The sequence below is a fragment of the Phaethon aethereus genome (assembly GCF_964289735.1).
Source record: "Phaethon aethereus genome assembly, chromosome: 37".
Classification (NCBI taxonomy): domain Eukaryota; kingdom Metazoa; phylum Chordata; class Aves; order Phaethontiformes; family Phaethontidae; genus Phaethon; species Phaethon aethereus.
Window position 1 is genome coordinate 122,767 of NC_138613.1, and position 22,791 is coordinate 145,557.

Here is a 22,791-nt window from a genome sequence, read left to right on the forward strand (position 1 = left end):
CCCCCCCAGCCCCTTTTGCCCCCTCCCCAGGCCCGTGCAGAAAGCGGAGCTGGTGCGGCTGTCGCAGACGCTGCTGCACGTGCGGGCGCTGCACTGGGTGGTGGTGGAGGACGCGGCGGCCCCCACGGCGCTGGTTGGGGGGCTGCTGGCCGGCAGCGGGGTGCCCTTCACCCACCTGAACGTCGAGACCCCCCCCGAGCGTCGCCGCCGGCCCGGGGACCCCCCCTGGTTGCGCCCCCGCGGCGTCGAGCAGCGTAACCGGGCGCTGCAGTGGCTGCGGGAGACGCGGGCGCCCGGCGAGAGCGGCGTGGTCTACTTCGCCGACGACGACAATACCTACAGCCTGCGGCTCTTCGAGGAGGTGGGGACCCCCCCCGAGCCCCCTAACCCACCTCGAACCCCCAACCCCCCCCAGGAACCCCCTAAGCCCCCCGAGCCCCCAACTCCTTTCTGCTTCGGAATGTCTCCGGCTTGTGCCTCTTTGAGGTGACGGAGTGTGTTGTTAGCCTCCAAACTCCCCTACTCCTCCCAGAGCCCCCCAATACCCCCCCAAACTCCCCTACTCCCCCTAGAGCCCCCCATTCTTCCTCAAACTCCCCTAATCCCCCCCCAGAGCCCCCCAATTCCCCCCTAGAGCCCCCCATTCCTCTTCAAACTCCCTAATCCCCCCCCAGAGCCCCCCAATTCCCTCCTAGAGCCCCCCATTCTTCCTCAAACTCCCCTAATCCCCCCCCAGAGCCCCCCAATTCCCTCCTAGAGCCCCCCATTCTTCCTCAAACTCCCCTAATCCCCCCCCCAGAGCCCCCCAATTCCCTCCTAGAGCCCCCCATTCCTCCTCAAACTCCCCTAATCCCACTTAACACCCCCAGTCTCTGCCCCTTTGAGGGGGCGTGCTCCTCCCCGGCCCCCCCCCGAACCCCCCCTGAGCCCCCTGACCTCCGGCCCCCCTGACAGCCGTTCTCTCCCCACCCCCCAGATGCGCAGCACCCGGGGCGTAGCGGTCTGGCCGGTGGGGCTGGTGGGGGGCCTGCGTTTCGAGCGGCCGCTGGTGGCGGGGGGCCGGGTGGTGGGCTTCCACACCGCCTGGAAACCGGAGCGCCCCTTCCCCCTGGACATGGCCGGCTTCGCCGTGGGGCTGCCCCTGCTGCTGGCGCAGCCCGGCGCCCGCTTCGACCCCCGCGCCGAGCGGGGGTACCTGGAGAGCAGCCTGCTGGGGGGGCTCGTCTCCCCCGCCGAGCTGGAGCCCAAGGCCGACAACTGCACCCAGGTAGGGGGCCGGGGGGGGCGGCCCTGGGGGTCCCGGGCGTCCCTCGGGGCGGGGGGTGACAGGGCGGGGGGCGCGGGCCAGGCTGGGGGGCTCCGCTGGGTGCCCAGCCCCGACCGAGGGGGTCACTGGGGCGCACGGGGGGCAGGGTGGGGGGGCCCCGGGGGGGAGCGCGGGCCGCTCCGGGTGGGGGTCCCGCTGACGCCGCGTCCCCCCCTGTCCCCCCCCCCAGGTGCTGGTGTGGCACACGCGGACGGAGAAGCCGAAGCTGCGGCAGGAGGAGCAGCTGCAGCGCGAGGGCCGGGGCTCCGACCCCCACATCGAGGTGTGAGGGACCCCCCCCGCGCCCCCCCCCGCCCCGCAGGGACCCCCCCCGGGGACGCAGCGAATGTGGGGATGCCCCCCGGGGACCCTCGGACTTTATTTATCGAGGGGGCCCCCCGCTTTTCCGTGGGGTGACCCCCCGCTTTCCCACGGGGCTCCCCCAGCCGGGTCTCGTCTCCGTAATAAACTCTCCCGCTCCGTCCTCGTCCGTGTCTGGGGAGGGGGGACACCCCACGCCAGGGGGGTGGGCGCCTCACACCGGGGGCTGCTGCGTGCCCCCCACCACGGCAGGGGGCCCGGGGTGCCGCGGGGGAGGCAGGAGTGGGGCCCCCCCCCAGATTTCCTGCTGCCGGTGGATTTTCATGTGGGCGTTGCGGCTCTTGATCTTGGGGAAGATCCTGGGGGAAACGAGGGTGCGGTGGGGGGCTGGGGGGGAGCAGCAACCCCTGTGCCCCCCCGCCGACCCCCTCTGTGCCCCCCGGCACCCCGTGTGCCCCCCAGGCCCGCCACCCCCCCGCGTACTTGCCGCAGAGCTTGCAGGGGAAGCGGGAGCCGAGGGTTTCGGGTGGCGTCTGGAACAGAGACAGGCACGAGAGGGGGTCCCCAAAACTGGGGGGGGGCCCCTGGTGCCCCCCAGCATTATGGGGGCGTCCCCAGCCCCCCCCGTACCTGCCTGCGCCCCCGTCCCAGCCGCGACTTGTGCAGGTAGTAAAACTCGACGCACTGCGTCGTCCGCTTGGAGGGCACCTGGGGGGGGGGGGGGGGCGGGTTTTGGGGTGCCCCCGTGGATCGGTGGGGGCCCGGGAGGCGAGAGGGGAGGCCGGCGAGGCGGGGGGCGCGAGGGGGGGGTCCCTCACCGCTCGCCGGATGCGCGCGAAGTCCTTCCCGTGCCGCGCCAGGGCCTCGGCAAAGAGCCGCCGCTCCCGGGGGGTCCAGGCGTCGCTGCCTGCGGGCGTGGGGGGGGGATCAGGATTTGGGGGGGCTTCCCCTTGACCCCCCCCGACCCCCTCCCCGACTCACCGGTGTAGTGATACCCGGCCAAGGGGTCCGCCCGCGGCCAGGCCGGCGTCCCCAGCAGCAGCAGCTCCAGGGCACCCTGAGTTTGGGGCCGGGGGGGGGGGGCGCGGTGGGTCGCAGGGTGCCGGGGGGGGCACCCCCAAACCCCCCCGGCCCCCCCCTCACCATCAGGCTGCCGCGGGCGCGGGCCAGGCAGTGCAGGGCCAGCTCCCGGTTGGTGCCCCCCCCGGGCAGGGCGCTGGAGCAGGCCAGGGCCAGGAGGGTCTCCACTGCGGGGGTCCGGGCTGAGGGGGGGGGGCGAGTCCGCGGGCAGGACCCCCCCTACAACCCCCAGCCCGGGAAAAGGAGGTCTGGGGGGAGGGGGGGGGGCCCTCACCTTGCTGCTGGGTCTCGGGGTCCCCCTCCAGCCCGGGCCAGGGGCTCCAGGCCGGTGCGGTCCCCCCGTGGGGGGGGTCCCGCCTGCAGCCCCCCGCCGCCGGCACGGCTGCCTGGAAGCCGGGACCCCCGTTGATCTGCCTGGGGGGGCGGGGGGGGGCAGAAAGAGGTGGGGGTGGCAGGGCAGCCCCCCTTCCACCCCGCCGCCCCCCCCCCGCCCCCCGGTGTGTGTGACACCCCCCTCCCCAACTCACGGAAGCGAGAGGTGTTGGTGGCGGGGGGGGGGCTGCCCCCCACCGGCAGCCCCCCGAACAGCCCCGGCCCCCGGCGCCCCGGGTCTAGCATGGGGGGTGGCCGGTACCGAGGGGGACCCCCCCCCAGCCCCAGGCGGCTTTGGTACGGGGGGGCCCGGGCCCCGCCGGGAGGGGCCGGGGGGGCCTGCGGGAGAGAGGGGAGAGGGGTGACAGGGGGGGCCCGTGCCCCCCCCGTGCCCCCCCCGTGCCCAGGCGTCCGGCCCCTCTCACCTCGGGGGGGGCCCTGGCCCCTTCATAGGGGGGGGTCAGCTCGCAGCCCCCCCCCGCCGCCCCCAGGGACCCCCCCGGCCATGGGGGGACCCCAGGGAAAGGCAGCTCGGCCCCCCTGAAACAGCGGCTGGGGTCCTGCGGGGAGGGGACGGGGGGTCAGGCGCTGGGGGACCCCCGGGCCCCCCCCGGGCCCCCCCCGGGCCCCCCCCCGGGCTCACCTGGTCGCCTCGCACCCCATCGGGCGCCCAGCCCGGGGGTCCCAGGAGTCCGGCGAAGCCCTCCGGCCCCCCAAGTCCCTGTGGGGCTGCTATGGGGCGAGGGAACGGATTGGGGGGGGGTGTCAGGGTTACCCCCACCCCCAAAAAGGCGTCTGGGCCCCCCCCCCCGAGCTCACCTGGGCTCTGGAAGGGTGCAGGGGGGGCGCAGGACGGGGGCTGCAGGTCCTGGTAGAGGCAGGCGGGGGGCAGCTCCTCGGGGGGGGGCCCGCCGTGGGGCAGGAGGCCGTCGTGGGGCAGGGGCAGGTAGCCCGGGGGGAGGGGTGACCCCCCCGCCCGCCGGGGTCCCGGCCCCCCAGGCCTTGCCCGGCAAGCGGCCGGCGAAGGCCTGGGAGAAGGGGTCCAGGCGGCCGGGGGGTCCCTCGCCGCTGGGGGGGCCCCAGGGCCCGTGGGGGTCCTGGGGGGGCCGGGGCTCCCAGTGGGGCTGCCCCACGGCGGGGAAGGGGCCGCTGGGGGGGTACAGGGGGGTGTAGGGGCCCAGCTGCGGCTCCATGGCGCTGTGTGGGGCAAGACGGGGGGGAGTGGGGCTGGGGGACCCACGGGGTGGGGCGGCAGCGTGGGGACCCCACGGACCCCCACATCCCCCCACGGGACCCAGCGGTCCCTGGGCCACCCCGCGGACCCCAAAGTGCCCCCACAGGACCCAGCGGTCCCTGGGCCACCCCACGGACCCCCACATCCCTCCACGGGACCCAGCGGTCCCTGGGCCACCCCGCGGACCCCCATATCCCCCCGCGGGACCCAGCGGTCCCTGGGCCACCCCACGGACCCCCATATCCCCCCACGGGACCCAGTGGTCCCCTGGGCCACCCCACGGACCCCAAAGTCACCCCGTGGGACCCAATGGTCCATGGGCCACCCATTGGCCCCCGATGTCCCCCCACGGGCCCCGGGCGCCCGGGCCCCGCTGTACCTGCAGCGGGGGCTCGCCCGGTCACCGTCCCCTCGCCGCGGCGGGCGCGACGCGCGCAGCGGAGCGGAGGCTGTTCCCGGAGGCGCAGCCCCGAACCCGCTTGCGCTATGACTGTGCAGGATGCGGCCCCGGCTCCCACCTGCCCCCCCGCCCCGGGGGAGGGCAAAGTGGGGCCGACCTGCCCCACGGCAGGAGTTGGGGGGGGGACACACACGCACGCAGCCCCATATCCTGGCCCGGGGGTGCACGGCACCCAGGCATCGCGGCCCCGGCGCCCACCGAGCCTGGACACGGGGGTCTGGGTCCCCCCCCCCGGCTTCAGGGGGCGCCTGGGTCCCCCGCTGGGGCGCGTAGAGCCGTGGGGCTGAGCCCCTCGTCCCGGCCCGGGGAGGGGGCTGTGGCACCCGGGTCCCCCACGCAAGCGACGTTTCGCTTTCGGGATGAATCGGGGCCGCCGGCGCCCTTTGTTGTGGGTTCGGGGCGCCGGCACCCCCGATTCATCCCGAAACCGGGCGGGTGGGGACTGCCCCGCGCCCCACGGCTGTGGGGTGCTCGCCCCACCTCGGCAAAGCCAAGCGCCCCGGCACCAGCCCCCCGCGAGCGGGGCTTGGGTGGGGGCGGCGCTGGGGGTCCCTCAGCCCGGCGGCGGGGGGATTTACTGGGGGGCCACCCCCGCCCCATGGCTGCCCCCAGGGCGCTGGCGATACGGGGGTCGGGGGGCACCCAGAGCCCCTCGCCCCAAATCCTGGGGGTGGGGGGCGGGGGAGGACGGCGACAGGGGGGCTGCCGGGGCGCCGCGTGCCGGGGGTCCCGGGAGGGGGGCAGGGAGGGGGGGCCGCGAGCGGGGCGCCTTGGGTGCCCCCGGAGGGCCGGTGTCCCCCCGCCCCGCGGAGGCGGCGGGCGCAGGATCGGGCCGGGGCGGCGAAGGGGAAATGACTCGGCGACGCGGCGGCGCTTCCTGGGGCGGCGGAGCCGGAGGCCGCGGCCGAGGCCTGGCGCGAGCCCGGCCGCTCGCCCGCCATGGAGCCCGAGCCGGAGCGCGGCCCCCGCGGTGAGCCCGGCAGCCACGGACGGGCCGGCGGCGGCGGTGGGGGGCTGCTCCGGCGGGACCCCCTCCCCACCCCGGGAACCCCCATGCTGGGTCACCCCACACCCCCACCCCCCCGCCAGAAATGGGGTCTGGCTTTTTGGGGAGGGGGTCCCCCGTCCCCCCCAAGGCGGCACCGTCTCACCCCTCTGCCCTCCCGCAGGTGACCCCCCCGGCCCCCCGGCCCCCCAGGAGCTGCGGCTGCGGCGCCTCGAGGAGGAGCTGGCGCTGGTGAAGGCGGCGCTGGCGGACGCCCTGCGACGCCTCGGCCTCTACGACCAGCACCTGCCCCGGCTGCTGCGGCACCCGCCCCACGGTGAGGCCTCGACGCCGGCCGGGGGTCCCCCGACCCCGCCGCGGCGGCGGCCCTCGCCCGCAAGCCTGGGGGTCCCGCGTCCGTCCGTGTGTCCCCCTCTACGGAGCCCCGGCTCCGGGGTGCGGCGGCGGAGCCGGGAGGGGGGGGGTCTCGGGCGCTGACCCCTCTCGCCGTCGTCCCCCCCCCGCCGCAGCCGACGGCGCCGTGCCGGAGCCCTGCCCGCAGCCGGACCCCGACGGGCTCCCCCCGGCCCCCCCCGGGCCCCCCCAAACCGTCAGCGTGGGGACGCAGACGGAGGAGACGGTCCCGATCCCGGAGGTGCTGGGAGCCGGCGGGGGGGGGCCCCCAGGAGCCACCCCCCCCGGGGTCCCCTCCGTGCCCCCCGGCACCCGCCCCGGCCTCCCCGGAGCCCCCGGCTCCCGATTCCCCCCCGGCGGCCCCCAGCCCGGCCCCTCGGGGCACCCACAAAGAGCTGTGAGGACGGGGGACCCACCCCGACATTTGGGTCGGCTGGGGGAGCGGTGGGTGGGGGTCTGGGTCTGTTGGGGGGGGGGAGTGGGGAGAAGGGGGGGGTCCAGAGGCTGGGGTCCGGTGGGGGGGGGAGTTGGGGGGCCGTGGGGAGAGGGGCCGGGGGCCGGTTGCCTGGGTGCGGGGGGAGGACGGTGGTGGGGTTATGGGGGGATTTGGCGGGGGGGGGGGGGGGAGAGGCGGGGGGGTGTTAGCCCTTCACTGACGGTGCCCCCCCCGTGTCCCCCCGTGTCCCCCCGTGTCCCCCCAGCCTGCGCAGGCACAGCTCCTCCTCCGGCAGCTCCAGCCCCCGGCAGCGCCTCAGCAGGAAAGCGGCTTCGTCCGCCAACCTCCTGCCGCAGGCGGGGAGCCCCGAGAGGTGGGGGCCCCCCCCGCACCCCCAAACCCCCCCCCGCACCCCCAATCCCCCCCCCCGCGCCCCAACCCTCACCCCGCGCCCCTCACCCCCCCCGCACCCCCGCAGCCCCTCTGCACCCTGCCTGCGCCCCCCCGCACCCCCCCAACCCTCCCTGCACCCTTTCGTCCCCCCTGCGCCCCCAAACCCCCCCTGCACCCCCAAACCTCCCCCGCACCCCCCACGCTCCCCCGTTGACGCCGCCTCTCCCTGGCAGCCGCCCGAAGGAGCCCACCCTGAGCCCAGGTGGGTGCTGGGGGGGGGGGGGGGGGGGGGGACCGGGGGTCATTTTTGGGGTGCGGGAAGGAGGGGGGGGGAATCATTACGGGGGGGCTCGTTTTTGGGGCGTAACGCCGTTTCCCTCCCCAGGGTCGCGCCGCGGGAACTACAACCTGGGTGAGGCTCGGGGGGCATCCGGCCGGCCGCGGGGCGGGGGCCGCGGGGCGGGGGCCGCGGGGTGACCCCCCCGGTGTCCCCGTCCCGCAGAGGGGGTGTCGGTGAAGATGTTCCTGCGGGGTCGCCCCATCACCATGTACGTGCCCTCGGGGCTGGGCCCCTACGGGGGGCTGCGGGCTGAGCTGCCCCCCGAGCGCCTGCAGCTCGACTGGGTGTATCCTGCGTCCCCGCCGCGCGCCGCCCCCCCGCCCTGGGGGTCCCCAGCCCTGGACCCGGCTGGGTGCGCCCCTCCCTCGCTGGGGGTCCCATCCCTCGCTGGGGGTCCCGTCCCTCTCTGGGGGTCCCATCTGGGGGTCCCCATCCCTCTCTGGGGTTGCATCTGGGGGTCTCTGTCCCTCTCTGGGGGTCCCATCCCTCTCTGGGGTCTCATCTGGGGGTCCTCGTCCCTCTCTGGGGGTCCTATCCCTCTCTGGGGTCACATTTGGGGGTCCCATCCATCTCGGGGGGTCCCATTCCTGTCCTCATCCCCTTCTGAGGGGGTCCTGTCCCTCTCCAGGGTCCCATCCCTCTCTGGGGGTCCCTTCTGGGGGTCCCTATCTCCATCTGGGGGTTCCGTTCCTCTCAGGGTCCCCTCTGGGGGTCCCATCCCTCTCTGGGGTCCCATCTGGGGGTCCTGTCCCTTTCCAGGGTCCCATCCCTCTCCGGGGTCCCCTTCTGGGGATCCCCATCCCCATCTGGGGGTCCCGTCCCTCTCCGGGGGTCCCTTCTGGGGATCCCCATCCCCATCTGGGCGTCCCATCCCTCTCTGGGGGTCCCTTCTGGGGATCCCCATCCCCATCTGGGGGTCCCGTCCCTCTCCGGGGGTCCCTTCTGGGGATCCCCATCCCCATCTGGGGGTCCCGTCCCTCTCCGGGGGTCCCTTCTGGGGATCCCCATCCCCATCTGGGCGTCCCATCCCTCTCTGGGGCTCCCTTCTGGGGGTCCCCATCCCCATCTGGGGGTCCGTCCCTCTCCGGGGGTCCCTTCTGAGGGTCTCCATCCCCATCTGGGGGTCCGTCCCTCTCCGGGGGTCCCTTCTGAGGGTCCCCATCCCCATCTGGGGGTCCGTCCCTCTCCGGGGGTCCCTTCTGAGGGTCTCCATCCCCATCTGGGGGTCCCGTCCCTCTCCGGGGGTCCCTTCTGGGGATCCCCATCCCCATCTGGGGGTCCCGTCCCTCTCCGCGGGTCACCCTCCAGGGTGGCGGGGGGGGGGGTCCCCGCGCACCGCAGCCGCCGCGTCCCTTAACGGCGCCCAGCTACGGGTACCGGGGCCGCGACAGCCGCTGCAACCTGCACGTGCTGGCGTCGGGCGAGCTGGTGTACTTCATCGCCTGCGTCGTCATCCTCCTGCACGTCCCGCGCCGCCGCCAGCGCCACTACCTGCGTCACAGCGACTGCGTGCGCTGGTGAGCCCCGGGCGGGGGGGGGGGGTGTCCCCGTCCCCGTGTCGTGTGTGTGTGTCCCCCCCCCTCACCCCCCGGCCGCCCCGCCGCAGCCTGGCCGTGCACCCCGACCGTCTCCGCGTCGCCACGGGGCAGGCGGCCGGCGTCGACAAGGACGGCAAGGTGCGGGGCGGGAGGGGAGGGGATGGACTGGGATGGACTGGGATGGACTGGGAGGGGAGGGGGGGTGGGATGGGACGGGCTGGGATGGACTGGGATGGAATGGGAGGGGGGGGATGGGACTGGATGGACTGGGAGGGGGTGGGATGGGATGCACTGGGAGGGGAGGGGATGGACTGGGATGGACTGGGAGGGGATGGGATGGACTGGGAGGGGATGGGATGGACTGGGAGGGGATGGGACAGGATGGACTGGGATGGGACGGGATGGACTGGGAGGGGAGGGGATGGGATGGGATGGACTGGGATGGACTAGGAGAGGATGGGATGGGGCGGGATGGGATATGATGGGATGGAGAGGAAATACGATGGCATGGACTGGACTGGACTGGGATGGAGAGGGGATATGATGGGATGGACTGGACTGGGATGGGAGGGGATGGACTGGGATGGGATATGATGGGATGGGGAGGGGATATGATGGGATGGACTGGACTGGGATGGAGAGGGGATATGATAGGATGGACTGGACTGGGATGGGATGGGAGGGGATGGACTGGGATGGGATATGATGGGATGGGGAGGGGATATGATGGGATGGACTGGGATGGACTGGGAGGGGACGGGATGGGATGGACTGGGATGGGACAGGAGGGACTGGGAGGGGAGGGGATGGGATGGACTGGGATGGACTGGGAGAGGACGGGATGGGATGGGATGGGATGGGATGGGATGGGATATGATGGGATGGAATATGATGGGATGGAGAGGAAATATGATGGCATGGACTGGACTGGGATGGAGAGGGGATATGATGGGATGGACTGGACTGGGATGGGATGGGAGGGGATGGGCTGAGATGGGATATGATGGGATGGATGGGGGGGGACGGGATGGGATGGACTGGGATGGGACAGGATGGACTGGGAGGGGAGGGGATGGGGTGGGATGGACTGGGATGGAGAGGGGATGGACTGAGATGGGATATGATGGGATGGGGATAGGAAATGATGGGATGGACTGGGATGGGACAGGATGGGATGGGATATGATGGGATGGAATACGATGGGATGGACTGGGCTGGACTGGGATGGGATGGGAGGGGATGGACTGGGAGGGACTGGGATGGAGAGGGGATGGACTGGGATGGCATATGATGGGATGGGAGGGGATGTGATGGGAGGGACTGGACTGGGATGGGATGGGATGAGGGTGGAACGAAGACAAGCCAGCGGCAGGGACGGGATGGGACGGGGACAAGGACGGGACGGGATGAGGATATGTGCCCCCCACCGTGGGGTGGGACCCCCGGGACCCCCCACCCCGCGCCGCCCCCCCCCCAGCCGCTGCAGCCCGTCGTGCACATCTGGGACTCGGCCACGCTGCTCACGCTGCAGCAGATCGGCCTCGGCAGCTTCGAGCGCGGCGTGGGCTCCCTCGCCTTCTCCACCGCCGTGAGTCCGCGTCCCCGCGCCCCCTCGACCCCCGCCCCCCCCGTCCCGCCCCCCCCCCCGTCCCCCTCACCCCGTCCCCCCAGGACCAGGGCGCCTTCCTCTGCGTGGTGGACGACTCCAACGAGCACATGATGTCGGTGTGGGACTGCGCCCGCGGCACCAAGCAGGCGGAGGTGAAGGTGAGGGGGGGACCCCGGTGACGGGGGGGGGGTCTGCGGGGGGTCCCGGCATCTGGGCTGACGGTTTGCCCCGCAGAGCACGAACGAGTCGGTGCTGACGGTGGAGTTCAACCCCCAGGACAGCAGCAGCATCATCACCAGCGGCAAATCCCACGTCTACTTCTGGACCTGGAGCGGGACCGCCCTCACCAAGAAACAGGGAATCTTCGGGGTGAGACCCCCCGGGGGTCCCGGGGCGCCGGGGCGGGGGGTCCGGCTTCGTGCTGACGCTGCTGTGTCGTGTCCCCCCTCCCCGCAGAAGTACAAGAAACCCAAGTTCATCCAGTGCTTCGTCTTCGACGCCGCCGGGGACGTGCTGACGGGTGACTCCGAGGGCAACATCCTGACCTGGACCCGCGCCGGCGGGGACGGGCGCGCGCCGGGGAAGGGCGGCAAAGGTGGGAGACGGGGCGGGGGGGGGGGGTGGGTGGGATGGGGTGGGGGACGCGGGCGAGGGCTGACCCCGGCTCTGCAGAGACGTACCAGATCGGGCAGCAGACGCGGGCGCACGAGGGCAGCGTCTTCGCCCTGTGCCGCCGGCGGGACGGGACGGTGCTGAGCGGCGGCGGCAAGGACCGGCGGGTGGTGTGCTGGAGCCCCGCGCTGGCCCTGCTGCAGGAGGCCGAGGTGGGGGTCCCGGCCCCCCAAAACCCGCCCCAGCCCCCCCCCGACCCCCCCTGACCCCCAGCTACCCGAGCGCTTCGGGGCGAGGGTGACCCTTGGGGTGCCCCCCCCGACCCCCAGCTCCCCGAGCGCTTTGGCACTAGGGTGACCCTTGGGGTGCCCCCCACCCCCCGACCCCCCTGACCCCCAGCTCCCCAAGCGCTTTGGCACTAGGGTGACCCTTGGGGTGCCCCCCCCGACCCCCAGCTCCCCGAGCGCTTTGGCACTAGGGTGACCCTTGGGGTGCCCCCCACCCCCTGACCCCCAGCTCCCCGAGCGCTTTGGCGCTAGGGTGACCCTTGGGGTGCCCCCCACCCCCTGACCCCCAGCTCCCCGAGCGCTTTGGCACTAGGGTGACCCTTGGGGTGCCCCCCACCCCCCGACTCCCCCCGACCCCCAGCTCCCCGAGCGCTTCGGGGTGAGGGTGACCCTTGGGGTGCCCCCCACCCCCTGACCCCCAGCTCCCCGAGCGCTTTGGCACTAGGGTGACCCTTGGGGTGCCCCCCACCCCCCGACCCCCAGCTCCCCGAGCGCTTTGGCGCTAGGGTGACCCTTGGGGTGCCCCCCACCCCCTGACCCCCAGCTCCCCGAGCGCTTTGGCACTAGGGTGACCCTTGGGGTGCCCCCCACCCCCCGACTCCCCCCGACCCCCAGCTCCCCGAGCGCTTCGGGGCGAGGGTGACCCTTGGGGTGCCCCCCACCCCCCGACCCCCCCGACCCCCAGCTCCCCGAGCGCTTCGGCGCGGTGCGGACCATCGCGGAGGGTCCCGGGGACGAGCTGCTGGTGGGGACGACCCGCAACGCCCTGTTACGGGGGACGCTGGACGCCGGCTTCGCCCCCATCGTGCAGGTGGGGCCGGGGAGGGAGGGAGGGGTGGGGGTCTCTCCGCTGGGAAGGGGGTGACGGCCCCCGCCCCCTGTGCCCCCCCAGGGACACACGGACGAGGTGTGGGGCTTGGCCACCCACCCCAGCTGCTGCCTCTTCCTCACCTGCGGCCACGACCGGCAGCTCTGCCTGTGGGACGGGCAGGAGCACGCGCTGGCCTGGAGCCTGGCGCTGGAGGTGGGGGCCGGGGGGCGCGGGGGGCACGGGAGCCCGGGCCGGGGGGCCGGGGGGCCCGGGAGGCAGCGGTTGGTATGGGGGTGCAGGAGGGCTGGGGGTAGCAGGGGCTGGGAGAGCAGTGCGGGGGGCTGGAGGGACCGGGGGGGGCTGGTATGGGGGTACAGGGGGGCTGGAGGGACCGGGGGGGGGGCTGGTATGGGGGTACAGGGGGGCTGGAGGGACCGGGGGGGGCTGGTATGGGGGTACAGGGGGGCTGGAGGGACCCGGGGGGGGCTGGTATGGGGGTACAGGGGGGCTGGAGGGACCGGGAGGGGCTGGTATGGGGGTACAGGGGGGCTGGAGGGACCCGGGGGGGGGCTGGTTTGGGGGTACAGGGGGGCTGGGGGGGTGTGGAGGGACCGGGAGGGGCTGGTATGGGGGTACAGGGGGGCTGGGGGGGACGCGGTATGGGGGTACAGTGGGGCTGGGGGGGTGTGGAGGGGCTGGGAGGGGCTGGTATGGGGGTACAGGGGGGCTGGAGGAGCCGGGGGGCTGGTATGGGGGTACAGGGAGGATGAGGGGGGCTGGAGGGACCAGGGGGGTGATATGGGGGTACAGGGGGGCTGGGTAGGGCGGGGGGGCCGGGGGGCAGGAGCCTGGCGTGGGGGACCGTGGGGGGCCGGTGCCCGCACGGCCTGACGCCCCCGTCCCCGGCAGGACACGGGGCTCTGCGCCGACTTCCACCCCGGGGGGCAGGTGGTGGCCGTGGGGCTGCTGACGGGGCGGTGAGCGACGGGGGACGCGGGGGGGACGCGGGGGGGACGCGGGGGGGACGCGGGGGGATGCAACAGGGCGGGGGGAGGGGTGGTGCCACGCAGTGGGGGGACCCAAGAGGCGGGAGGAGGGGGACACGGTGTCTGTGCCCCTCCCTCCGTGTCCCCATGCCCCCCCCGCATCCCCATGCCCCCCCCATGTCCCCATGCCCCCCTCCCCGTGTCCCCATGCCCCCCCATGTCCCCATGCCCCGCCTCCGTGTCCCCATGCCCCCCCCGTGTCCCCATGCCCCCCCGTGTCCCCATGCCCCCACATCCATGTCCCCATGCCCCCCTCCCCGTGTCCCCATGCCCCCCCATGTCCCCATGCCCCCCTCCCCGTGTCCCCATGCCCCCCCATGTCCCCATGCCCCCACATCCATGTCCTCATGCCCCCCTCCCCGTGTCCCCATGCCCCCGCCTCCATGTCCCCATGCCCCCCCATGTCCCCATGCCCCCACATCCATGTCCCCATGCCCCCCCTCCGTGTCCCCATGCCCCCCCGTGTCCCCATGCCCCCACATCCATGTCCCCATGCCCCCCTCCCCGTGTCCCCATGCCCCCCCCATGTCCCCATGCCCCCCCGTGTCCCCATGCCCCTGCCTCTGTGTCCCCATGCCCCCCTCCCCGTGTCCCCATGCCCCCCCATGTCCCCATGCCCCCGCCTCCGTGTCCCCATGCCCCCCCTCCGTGTCCCCATGCCCCCCTCCCCATGTCCCCATGCCCCCCCATGTCCCCATGCCCCCGCCTCCGTGTCCCCATGCCCCCCCTCTGTGTCCCCATGCCCCCCTCCCCGTGTCCCCATGCCCCCCCATGTCCCCATGCCCCCGCCTCCGTGTCCCCATGCCCCCCCTCCGTGTCCCCATGCCCCCCTCCCCGTGTCCCCATGCCCCCCCATGTCCCCATGCCCCCGCCTCCGTGTCCCCATGCCCCCCCTCCGTGTCCCCATGCCCCCCTCCCCGTGTCCCCATGCCCCCCCATGTCCCCATGCCCCCGCCTCTGTGTCCCCATGCCCCCCCCGTGTCCCCATGGCCCCCCCGCAGGTGGCTGGTGCTGGACACGGCGACGCAGCAGCCGCTGGCCGGGGGCTCGGACGGCAACGAGCAGCTCTCGGTGGTGCGGTTCTCCCCGGGTGAGCCCCCGTCCCCCACGGCAGCGAGATATTGGGGGGGGGGGGGGGGGGGGGGGTGTCCCCCTGCGCCTGTGTGCGTCCCCCCCGCCCCAACCCCCTCCCCGTCCCCGCAGACGGCTCCTTCCTCGCCATCGGCTCCCACGACAACTTCATCTACATCTACAGCGTCGCCGAGGGCGGGCGCAAGTACACCCGCTTCGGGCGCTGCGCGGTCAGCGGCGGGGCGGGGGGGCCGGGGGTCCCCGCTGCACCCAGCGCCCTCAACACCCCCCCCGCCCCCCCCAGGGCCACTCCAGCTTCATCACCCACCTGGACTGGTCCAAGGATGGGCGCTTCGTCATGTCCAACTCGGGGGACTACGAGATCCTCTACTGTGAGCCGGGGGGGCGCGGATTGGGGGGGGCTGGTGGGCACCCCCTTACCCTGCTGGGACCCCCCCAGGGGCTGGCAGGCACCCCCTTACGCTGCTCGGACCCCCGGCATGGGGGGGCGGGCAGCATGCAACCCCCTGGGACCCCCGGCTATGGGGGTGCGGGCATGCACCCCCTTATCCTGCTGGGGTTGGGGGGCTGGTGTGCACCCCGCCCTCCCCCAGGGGGTGAGGGGGGGAGGGGTCTCACTGCCCTTGTCCCCCCACCCAGGGGACGTCGCCGGGGGCTGCAAACTTCTCCGCAACCGCTTCGAGAGCCGGGACCGGGAGTGGGCGTCCTACACCTGCGTGCTGGGCTTCCACGTCTTCGGTGGGCCTTGTGGGGGGGGCCGGGGAGGACTGGGGGGTTCTGGGGGGGTCCCCCTAACCCCCCCGCCTCGGTCCCCTGCAGGCGTCTGGCCCGACGGCTCTGACGGCACCGACATCAACTCCCTGTGCCGGTCCCACCACGAGCGCGTGGTGGCCGTGGCCGACGACTTCTGCAAAGTGCATCTGTTCCAGTACCCCTGCGCCCGCCCCAAGGTGGGCTGGGGGGCCCGGACCCCCGCCTGGGGCGGGCGGCGGGGCTGGGGGGGGCCTGGACCCCCAGGTGGGGTGGCCGAGGGGACTGGGAGGAGGTCGGGTGGGGTGGGCTGGGGGGCTGTGGGGGGTCGGAGGGGGCGTGGACCCCTGGGTGGGGCGGGCTGGGGGACTGGGAGGGGGTCGGGACCCCCGGGTGGGGCGGGCTGGGGGACTGGGAGGGGTCGGGGGGGGCCTGGACCCCCGGGTGGGGTGGCTTGGGGGACTGGGAGGTGGTCCGGCGGGGGCCCGGACCCCCGGGTGGGGCGGGCTGGGGGACTGGGAGGGGGTGCGGACCCCCGGGTGGGGTGACTTGGGGGACCGGGAGGGGTCGGGGGGGGCCTGGACCCCCGGGTGGGGCGGGCTGGGTGCAGGGGAAGGGGCTGTGGGAGGGCGGGTGCCTGCAAGGGCCACGCGTGCGCGAGGCGAGGGCGCGCGCGAGGAGCCCGGGGCGCGCGGGTCGCCCGCGCCCGCTCACGCTCGCGGCCCCCGCAGGCGCCGAGCCACGTGTACGGCGGCCACGGCAGCCACGTCACCAACGTGCGCTTCACCCACGACGACGGGCACCTCGTCTCCCTGGGGGGCAAGGACACCAGCGTCTTCCAGTGGCGCGTGCTGGGGGGGCCGCAACCGCCCTGCGGCCGCTCGCCCTGCGCTCCCGAGCCCGGGGGAGACCCCGACCCGCGCTGAGCCGCCCCCCTGCTTCCTCTTCCGCTTCCTCTTCCTCCCTCCTTCCCTCTTCCTCCTGGGGACCAAGGCGGGGGGCTCGGGCCCCCCCCACCCATTTTCACGCTGCACTGTGAGAGGCGCCAATAAAGCCTGGGGTCAGGGGCCCGGCTCCGCCTGCTTCCTGCGGCCGCGGAAACGGCCGCCCACTTCCCGGAAGCGCCGGAGATTGCCGAGCCGGCCCGAGGTTGTTCCCACCCCCTCCCCCCCCCTCCCCCGCCCCCGACCCCTTTCCGGAAGCGCTCCGGCTCTGGCGGAACTTGCCGAGCCCCTTCCGGAGGAGCCCGAGGCCGGGCCGAGTCGTCCCGAAGCTCTTCCGGAGGCGCCCGAGCCGGCGCCGAGGAGTCCCGAGGCAGCTCCGGAGGTGCCCGAGGGCCGGCCGAGGAGTCCCGAAGCTCTTCCGGAAGTGCCCGAGCCGGTGCCGAAGACTCCCGAGGCAGCTCCGGAGGTGCCCGAAACCCTTCCGAGCCTCTTCCGAAAGGTTCCGAGGCTTTTCCGGAAGTGCCCGAGGCCGTGCCGAGCCTGTTCCGAAGTCGCCCGAGTTGCTCCGGAGGCGCCCGAGCGGGTCGTGCCGGTGCGGAGGCGGCGGGAGCGGGAGGCGATGAAGCGCGGCCGGGGCCGGGCCCGGGGGTAGCGCGGCCGAACGAGCGGCCATGGCGGCCAACATGTACCGCGTCGGCGGTGAGCGGGGGCCGGGACCGACAGGGGAGAGGGGGGCCCCGCGGCTGTGGGGCGACGGGGGTCCCGTGAGGGGATTAGGGGGTCCGTGAGGGACGGGGCGGGGGGGCCCACAAGGGGAAGGGGGGGGGTCTGTGGGGGGATTAGGGGGTCTGTGAGGGAAGGGGGGGTCCTGTGGGGGGATTTGGGGGGGCCGTGAGGGATGGGGGGGGCACTGTGAGGGGAACGGGGGTCTCTGAGGCCCAGAGGTGGGTGACGCTCGCCCCCCTCCCCCGTGTCTGTGAGGAAGATGAGGGGTCCTCGGGGGGGGCCAGTGCCGTGTCTGTGACAAGAGGGACCCACGAGGGGGAAGGGGGAGCCCACGAGGAGCCCCGGCTTTTGGGGTGGGGGGGTGTGTGTCGTCCCGTCTGGGGGGGGGAGGGGAGGGCAGGGCCCGTGTCTCGGTGGGGGACCCCTGGCCTGTGGGGGGGGGGGCTCGGTGAGGGAGAAGAGGGGTCCCCGTGTCTGGGTGGGGAAGGCGGGGGCTGTGTCTGTGAGCCCCCGAGGTGCACGGGACCCCTTTTGGCGCGGGGGGATTGTGTAAGAAGGAGCCCCCCGTGCCCATGAGGGTGCCCCTGTGTCCGCGAGGAGAAACCACCTGCCCCATTTTTGGGGGGGGGGGACCCCTTTCTCCTCTCCTTACTCGTTAGAAGAAGGGAGGGGGGCTGCATGGCGGGGGGGGGGGCTCCCCTCACCGCACCCCTTTTTTCCCTGCAGATTACGTCTACTTCGAGAACTCCTCCAGCAACCCCTACCTCGTCCGCCGCATCGAGGAGCTCAACAAGGTGGGGGGCTGCCACCCCCCCCCCCCCCATTCCCGGGGTGGGCTTCTCCTGCCGCCCCCTCCTCACCTCCCTGCGGCGTCCCCCTCTCCCCGCAGACCGCCAACGGCAACGTGGAGGCCAAGGTCGTCTGCCTCTTCCGCCGGCGGGACATCTCCAGCAGCCTCAACAGCTTGGCCGACAGCAATGCGCGTGAGTGCGGGCCGCCGCGCCCCGGCGGGGCCAGGGGGATTGTGTGGGGCAGCGGGAGGGGGGCTGTGGCTGGGTGTGTGTCCCAGGGCTGGGGGGCAGATCCCAGCGTGGGGCGTTCGGTTCCCAAAGGGGGCTGGGCTGCCCCAGAATGCGGGGTGGGGGGAGCTGGCCTGTCCCGATCTGCCGTCCCTGGGGTGATTCTGGGCTGGGGGGACACACACACACAGACCCTCCCCAATGGGGAGACGGGCAGAGCAGGGTGTCGTGGGGAGGGAGCGAGGCACGGCCAGCGGAGCGGGGAGGTTCTGGGGGGGCCCTCAGGGGCTGCCCCACCCGGCTTCCCGCGCCTGCGAGCAGGGCTGGGCTGTGCCCCCCCCCCCCACCGCGCCCCCCTTGGCCTGGGGCCGCTGCCAAAACCCGGGGAGGGGGTACTGGGAGAACAATGCGCCTCCCGCTCGAGGAGGGGGGGCCCTCTGAGCCCCCCCCTGCCCGCGCCCAGGCGAGTTCGAGGAGGAGTCCAAGCAGCCCACCATGACGGAGCAGCAGCGTCACCAGCTGAAGCACCGCGAGCTGTTCCTGTCCCGGCAGTTCGAATCGCTGCCGGCCACCCACATACGGTGCGTGCCGCGCCGCCGGGGGGCTCCGAGGGGGGGCTGCGGGTCTCGCCCTGACGTCCCGGCTCTCTGCCTCGCAGGGGGAAGTGCAGCGTGACGCTCCTCAACGAGACCGACATCCTGGGGCAGTACCTGGAGAAGGAGGTGAGCCCCATGCGGCCCCCCACAAGGCAGGGGCTGATTTGGGGTCCCCCCCGCACCCAGCTGAGCCCACCTTACGCCTTCCCCCCTCCTGCTCCCCCCGCCAGGACTGCTTCTTCTACTCGCTGGTGTTTGACCCTGTCCAGAAAACCCTCCTGGCCGACCAGGGCGAGATCCGGGTCGGCTGCAAGTACCAGGCAGAAATCCCCGACCGGCTGGCCGAAGGTGGGGGGCCTCTGCGGTGTCGGGGGGGACGTGCTGCGGCACGGGGAGAGGAGCAGGGGGGAGGGGAATTCAGCCTGATGCCCCCCCGCTTCGCCCCAGGCGAATCGGACAACCGAAACCAGCAGAAGATGGAGATGAAGGTGTGGGACCCCGACAACCCCCTGACGGACCGGCAGATCGACCAGTTCCTGGTGGTGGCACGGTGAGCTGGGGCCAGGGAGTGCTGGGGGGACGTGGGGGGCCCCTGCTGACGCCCCCCCGTCCCTGCGCCGTCCACCCCCAGAGCCGTCGGGACCTTCGCGCGCGCCCTGGACTGCAGCAGCTCCATCCGGCAGCCCAGCCTGCACATGAGCGCCGCCGCCGCCTCCCGGGACATCACGCTGGTGAGATTTGGGGGGGCCGGGGAGACCCTGACTCTGTGGCGGGGATGCTCCTCCTCATTCCACCCCCCCTTCACCGTTCTGCGTTCCCCCCGTGTCCCCAGTTCCACGCCATGGACACGCTGCAGCGCAACGGCTACGACCTGGCCAAGGCGATGTCGACGCTGGTGCCGCAGGGGGGGCCGGTGCTGTGCCGCGACGAGATGGAGGAGTGGTCGGCCTCCGAGGCTATGCTCTTCGAGGAGGCGCTGGAGAAGTACGGGAAGGACTTCAATGACATCCGGCAGGACTTCGTGAGTCGGGGAGGGGGGTGGGCGCAGGGGGCGGGACACAGGGGGTGAAGGACCCCCGCCTCGGTGCGAGGACTCGCTCCCCTCCTCTCTCCCCGTAGCTGCCCTGGAAGTCACTCGCCAGCATCGTCCAGTTCTACTACATGTGGAAAACCACCGACCGCTACATCCAGCAGGTAAGGGGGGGGGCTGCTGCGGGTCGGGGGGTGCTGCTGCGGGTCGGGGGCTGCAGCCAGCCCCCCACTGCGCCTGCCCCCGCGTCTTACCCTCGTCTCTGCTCGCAGAAGAGGCTGAAGGCAGCGGAGGCGGACAGCAAGCTGAAGCAGGTCTACATCCCTACCTAGTGAGTTGGGGAGGGGGTGCTCCTGGGGGGGCCTGGGCCCCTTCCTGGGCCCTGGGGGGGGACGACGGGACCCCCCCGGCCCCCCCTGACCCCCTTTTTCCGCAGCACAAAGCCGAACCCCAACCAGATCATCTCGGTGGGCTCCAAACCCGGCATGAACGGTGCCGGCTTCCAGAAGGGGCTGACCTGCGAGAGCTGCCACAGTCAGTGGGGAGGGGGCCTTGGGGGGCGCGGGGGGGGTCCTGGGGCTTGGGGGGACGCCGTGGGGGGCGGTTCCCGGGGTGGGGGGCACCGCTGGGTCTGGGGTAGGAAGGGGGGGGGGCTGAGGGCAGCAGAAGCAGGGGGTATGTGGGGAGTGGTTGGGGGGGGGACAGGCTGGAGGCAATGGGGGGCTACAGGGGCCGGAGGGGGACATGGGCAGCAGTGGGGTGCTATAGAGGCGGGAGGGGGGGCACGGGCAGCAGTGGGGTGCTATAGGGGCGGGAGGGGGGGCACAGACTGCAGTGGGGTGCTATAGGGGCGGGGGTGGGCAGGGGCAGCACTGGGGTGCTATAGGGGCGGGAGGGGGTCCCGGGCAGCAGTGGGGCAGGAGGAGAAAGGGCTGTAGAGGGGTTAGGGGGGCAGGATGGGGGGCGCAGGATGGGTGTGTTGGAGGGCAGCGGAGCCGCAGGGTCTCCGCGCCCACCCCGGGCAGGGGTCTCCACACCCACCCGCAGCACACCCCGTCCCCCCACCCCACAGCCACCCAGTCTGCCCAGTGGTACGCCTGGGGCCCCCCCAACATGCAGTGCCGCCTCTGCGCCTCGTGCTGGATCTACTGGAAGAAGTACGGGGGGCTGAAGACCCCCACGCAGCTGGAGGGAGCGGCCCGCAGCGCCTCGGTGAGCCCCGGGGCCGGCGGGGGGGGGTGTGTGCAGAGCCCCCCACCCCCCTGCCTGACCCCCCTCCGTCCCCGCAGGAGCCGCACTCTCGGGGTCACCTCTCGCGCCCCGAAGCGCAGAGCCTCTCCCCGTACACCACCAGCGCCAGCCGGGCCAAGCTGCTGGCCAAGAACCGCCAGACCTTCCTGCTGCAGACCACCCGCCTCACCCGCCTGGCGCGCCGCCTCTGCCGCGACGTCCTGCAGCCGCGCCGCGCCGCCCGCCGCCCCTACGCCCCCATCAACGCCAACGCCATCAAGGCCGAGTGTAAGCGGCGGCGGGGAGGGCGACGCGGGGCTGCGCCCTCCTCTTCCTCCTCCTCACCTTCCTCTCCCTCGCCGCAGGCTCCATCCGCTTGCCCAAGGCCGCCAAGGCTCCCCTCAAGATCCACCCGCTGGCCCGGCTGCCCCTCGCCGCCATCGTCAAGGAGCTGGGTAAGGGGTTGGGGGGCACGGGGGTGTCCCCGGGGGTGTGGGGGCCTGGCCCGAGCGGGGCTGGGGGACGTTGGGGGGGGGTCCCCGGGGCTCTGGGGCCTGGCCCCAGCGGGGCTGGGGGACGTGGGGAGTGGCTGGGGGATGCGAGGGGCTGTGGGCCCAGCCCTGGGGGGCGCGGGGAAGGGGTCTCCGGGGGTGTGGGGCATCGGGGGGCACACAGGGTCCCCAGCCTGGGGGTGGGGTGCGGGGGCTGGATGCTGGAGCTCTTCCTGGGAGCTGTGGGGCAGCAGGGTGGTCCTGTGGGGCTGGGGGGGAGCCGTGGGGCAGCCCCTGACCCCCTGTCCCCCCGCCCCCCAGCGGCACAGGCCCCCCTGAAGCCGAAGACGCCGCGTGGCACCAAGACCCCCATCAACCGGAACCAGCTCAGCCAGAGCCGGGGGCTGGCGGGGCTGGTGGGCAAGAGGGGCTACGAGGGGGCCGGCGAGGGCCACCGCCCCCCCCGGGTACGGGTACGGGGCGCTGGGGGGCTACGAGGGGGCGGCGAGGGCCACCACCCCCCGGTATGGGGACGGGGGGGGCGGGGTCTCCCTGTGACTGACAAGGAGCAGGGCCTGTGGGAAGGGGGCTGGGGGTGGAGCGTGGGGTGATTGACAGGGGATGGAGCCTGGGGGAAGGAGGTTGGGCTTCTTGTGGGGGGGTCTGGGGTGATTGACGGGGGCTGGTGATTGACAGGGGGCGGGGCCTGGGAAAAGAGGTGGGTTGGGGCGTTTGGTGTGATTGGCAGGGGGCGGGGCCTGCGGTAATGGAGCTGGCCGTGATTGGTGGGGAAGAGCCGGGGGCTGGCTTGATTGACAAGGGAATGAGACGCGCTGGGGCTGGGGCGGTCTCTGGGGTAACTGACGGCTCCTGTGGGCGGGGGCGAGGCGGTGTGATTGGCAGAGGGCGAGAGGGGCGGGGTGTGATTGGCAGAGGGCGAGAGGGGCGGGGTGTGATTGGCAGAGGGCGAGAGGGGCGGGGTGCGATTGGCGGAGGGGCGGGGCCTGACGCTGCCGCGCAGGTGGGGGCTTCGGGCCTCCCCTTCTCGGCCAACGGGCGCGCCCTGGCGGCGGGGCTGCGCACCGGGCCCCCCCCCGCCAGCAAGCGCCAGAAGCTGAACCCCGCGGACGCCCCCAACCCTGTCGTCTTCGTGGCCACCAAGGACACCAGGTGCGGGGCGGGGGGGCTCGTGGGGGAGGCCCTGCGGGGCCACGGGGCGGAGCGGGGGGTGGCTGTGGGCTGCCGCTGACCCCCCGTCCTCCCTCCCCCCGCCACCACCAGGGCGCTGCGGAAGGCGCTGACGCACCTGGAGCTCCGCCGCGCCGCCCGCCGCCCCAACCTGCCCCTCAAGGTGAAGCCGGGGCTGCCCCTGCGGCCCGGGGGGGCCCTGGCACCCTCTGCCCCCCACACCCCGCCAGCACCTCAGAGCCCATCGTCCTCGAGGACTGACCCTCCCTTCCCCCCCCCAGCCACCGGGCCGGGCCCCTTTTGTATTTTTTTTATTTCCATAGAAACCGCGGGGGGGGGCGGGCCCGGGGCTGGGCCGGGTACCGGTCTGGAGCCCCCCCGCTGCCCCCCCCCCCGATCCCCGCGGGCCCCTTTTGTACGTGGAGCAACGCCCCCGGTTTTGTATCTCGGGCTGTCCCGGTTCTGTAGCGACAAGAAATAA

The 22,791-nt window shown here is 73.9% G+C and overlaps 3 protein-coding genes across 3 annotated transcripts; all 3 read left to right on the top strand.

The window, feature by feature from the left end:
* The first annotated feature begins 243 nt into the window (after window positions 1–243).
* B3GAT3 (beta-1,3-glucuronyltransferase 3) lies at window positions 244–1,762 on the top strand. Its single transcript, XM_082012406.1, has 3 exons — window positions 244–361; window positions 977–1,267; window positions 1,497–1,762. Exons 2-3 carry the CDS (start codon window positions 977–979, stop codon window positions 1,593–1,595), a joined length of 390 nt encoding a protein of 129 aa, XP_081868532.1. The 5' UTR covers window positions 244–361; the 3' UTR covers window positions 1,596–1,762.
* Window positions 1,763–5,712: 3,950 nt separating this feature from the next.
* Window positions 5,713–16,045, top strand: EML3 (EMAP like 3; the record flags this gene model as incomplete). Its single annotated transcript, XM_082012394.1, is given in 24 exon segments — window positions 5,713–5,743; window positions 5,943–6,095; window positions 6,289–6,427; window positions 6,429–6,569; window positions 6,874–6,981; window positions 7,235–7,263; window positions 7,387–7,413; window positions 7,504–7,627; window positions 8,709–8,858; window positions 8,948–9,017; window positions 10,357–10,467; window positions 10,551–10,646; window positions 10,723–10,857; window positions 10,945–11,083; window positions 11,161–11,312; window positions 12,073–12,198; window positions 12,280–12,411; window positions 13,108–13,175; window positions 14,246–14,334; window positions 14,448–14,545; window positions 14,620–14,707; window positions 14,976–15,074; window positions 15,156–15,286; window positions 15,818–16,045. Coding segments are annotated over 24 exon segments (2,631 nt in total). The 3' UTR covers window positions 16,013–16,045.
* Window positions 16,046–16,701: 656 nt separating this feature from the next.
* On the top strand, window positions 16,702–22,740 carry MTA2 (metastasis associated 1 family member 2; the record flags this gene model as incomplete). Its single annotated transcript, XM_082012396.1, is given in 19 exon segments — window positions 16,702–16,729; window positions 17,483–17,550; window positions 17,646–17,739; window positions 18,239–18,356; window positions 18,434–18,497; window positions 18,602–18,719; window positions 18,819–18,921; window positions 19,003–19,102; window positions 19,204–19,392; window positions 19,491–19,565; window positions 19,674–19,732; window positions 19,838–19,935; window positions 20,474–20,613; window positions 20,691–20,919; window positions 20,997–21,086; window positions 21,444–21,562; window positions 22,144–22,292; window positions 22,404–22,488; window positions 22,491–22,740. Coding segments are annotated over 19 exon segments (2,007 nt in total). The 3' UTR covers window positions 22,572–22,740.
* Window positions 22,741–22,791: the final 51 nt, after the last annotated feature.

Bases quoted from the DNA above. Each gene is read 5' to 3' on its own strand.
- B3GAT3 (XM_082012406.1), top strand. From the start codon at position 977: ATGCGCAGCACCCGGGGCGTAGCGGTCTGGCCGGTGGGGCTGGTGGGG. The intron at 1,268-1,496 runs GTAGGGGGCCGG...CCCCCCCCCCAG, and splicing joins AGGCCGACAACTGCACCCAG to GTGCTGGTGTGGCACACGCG.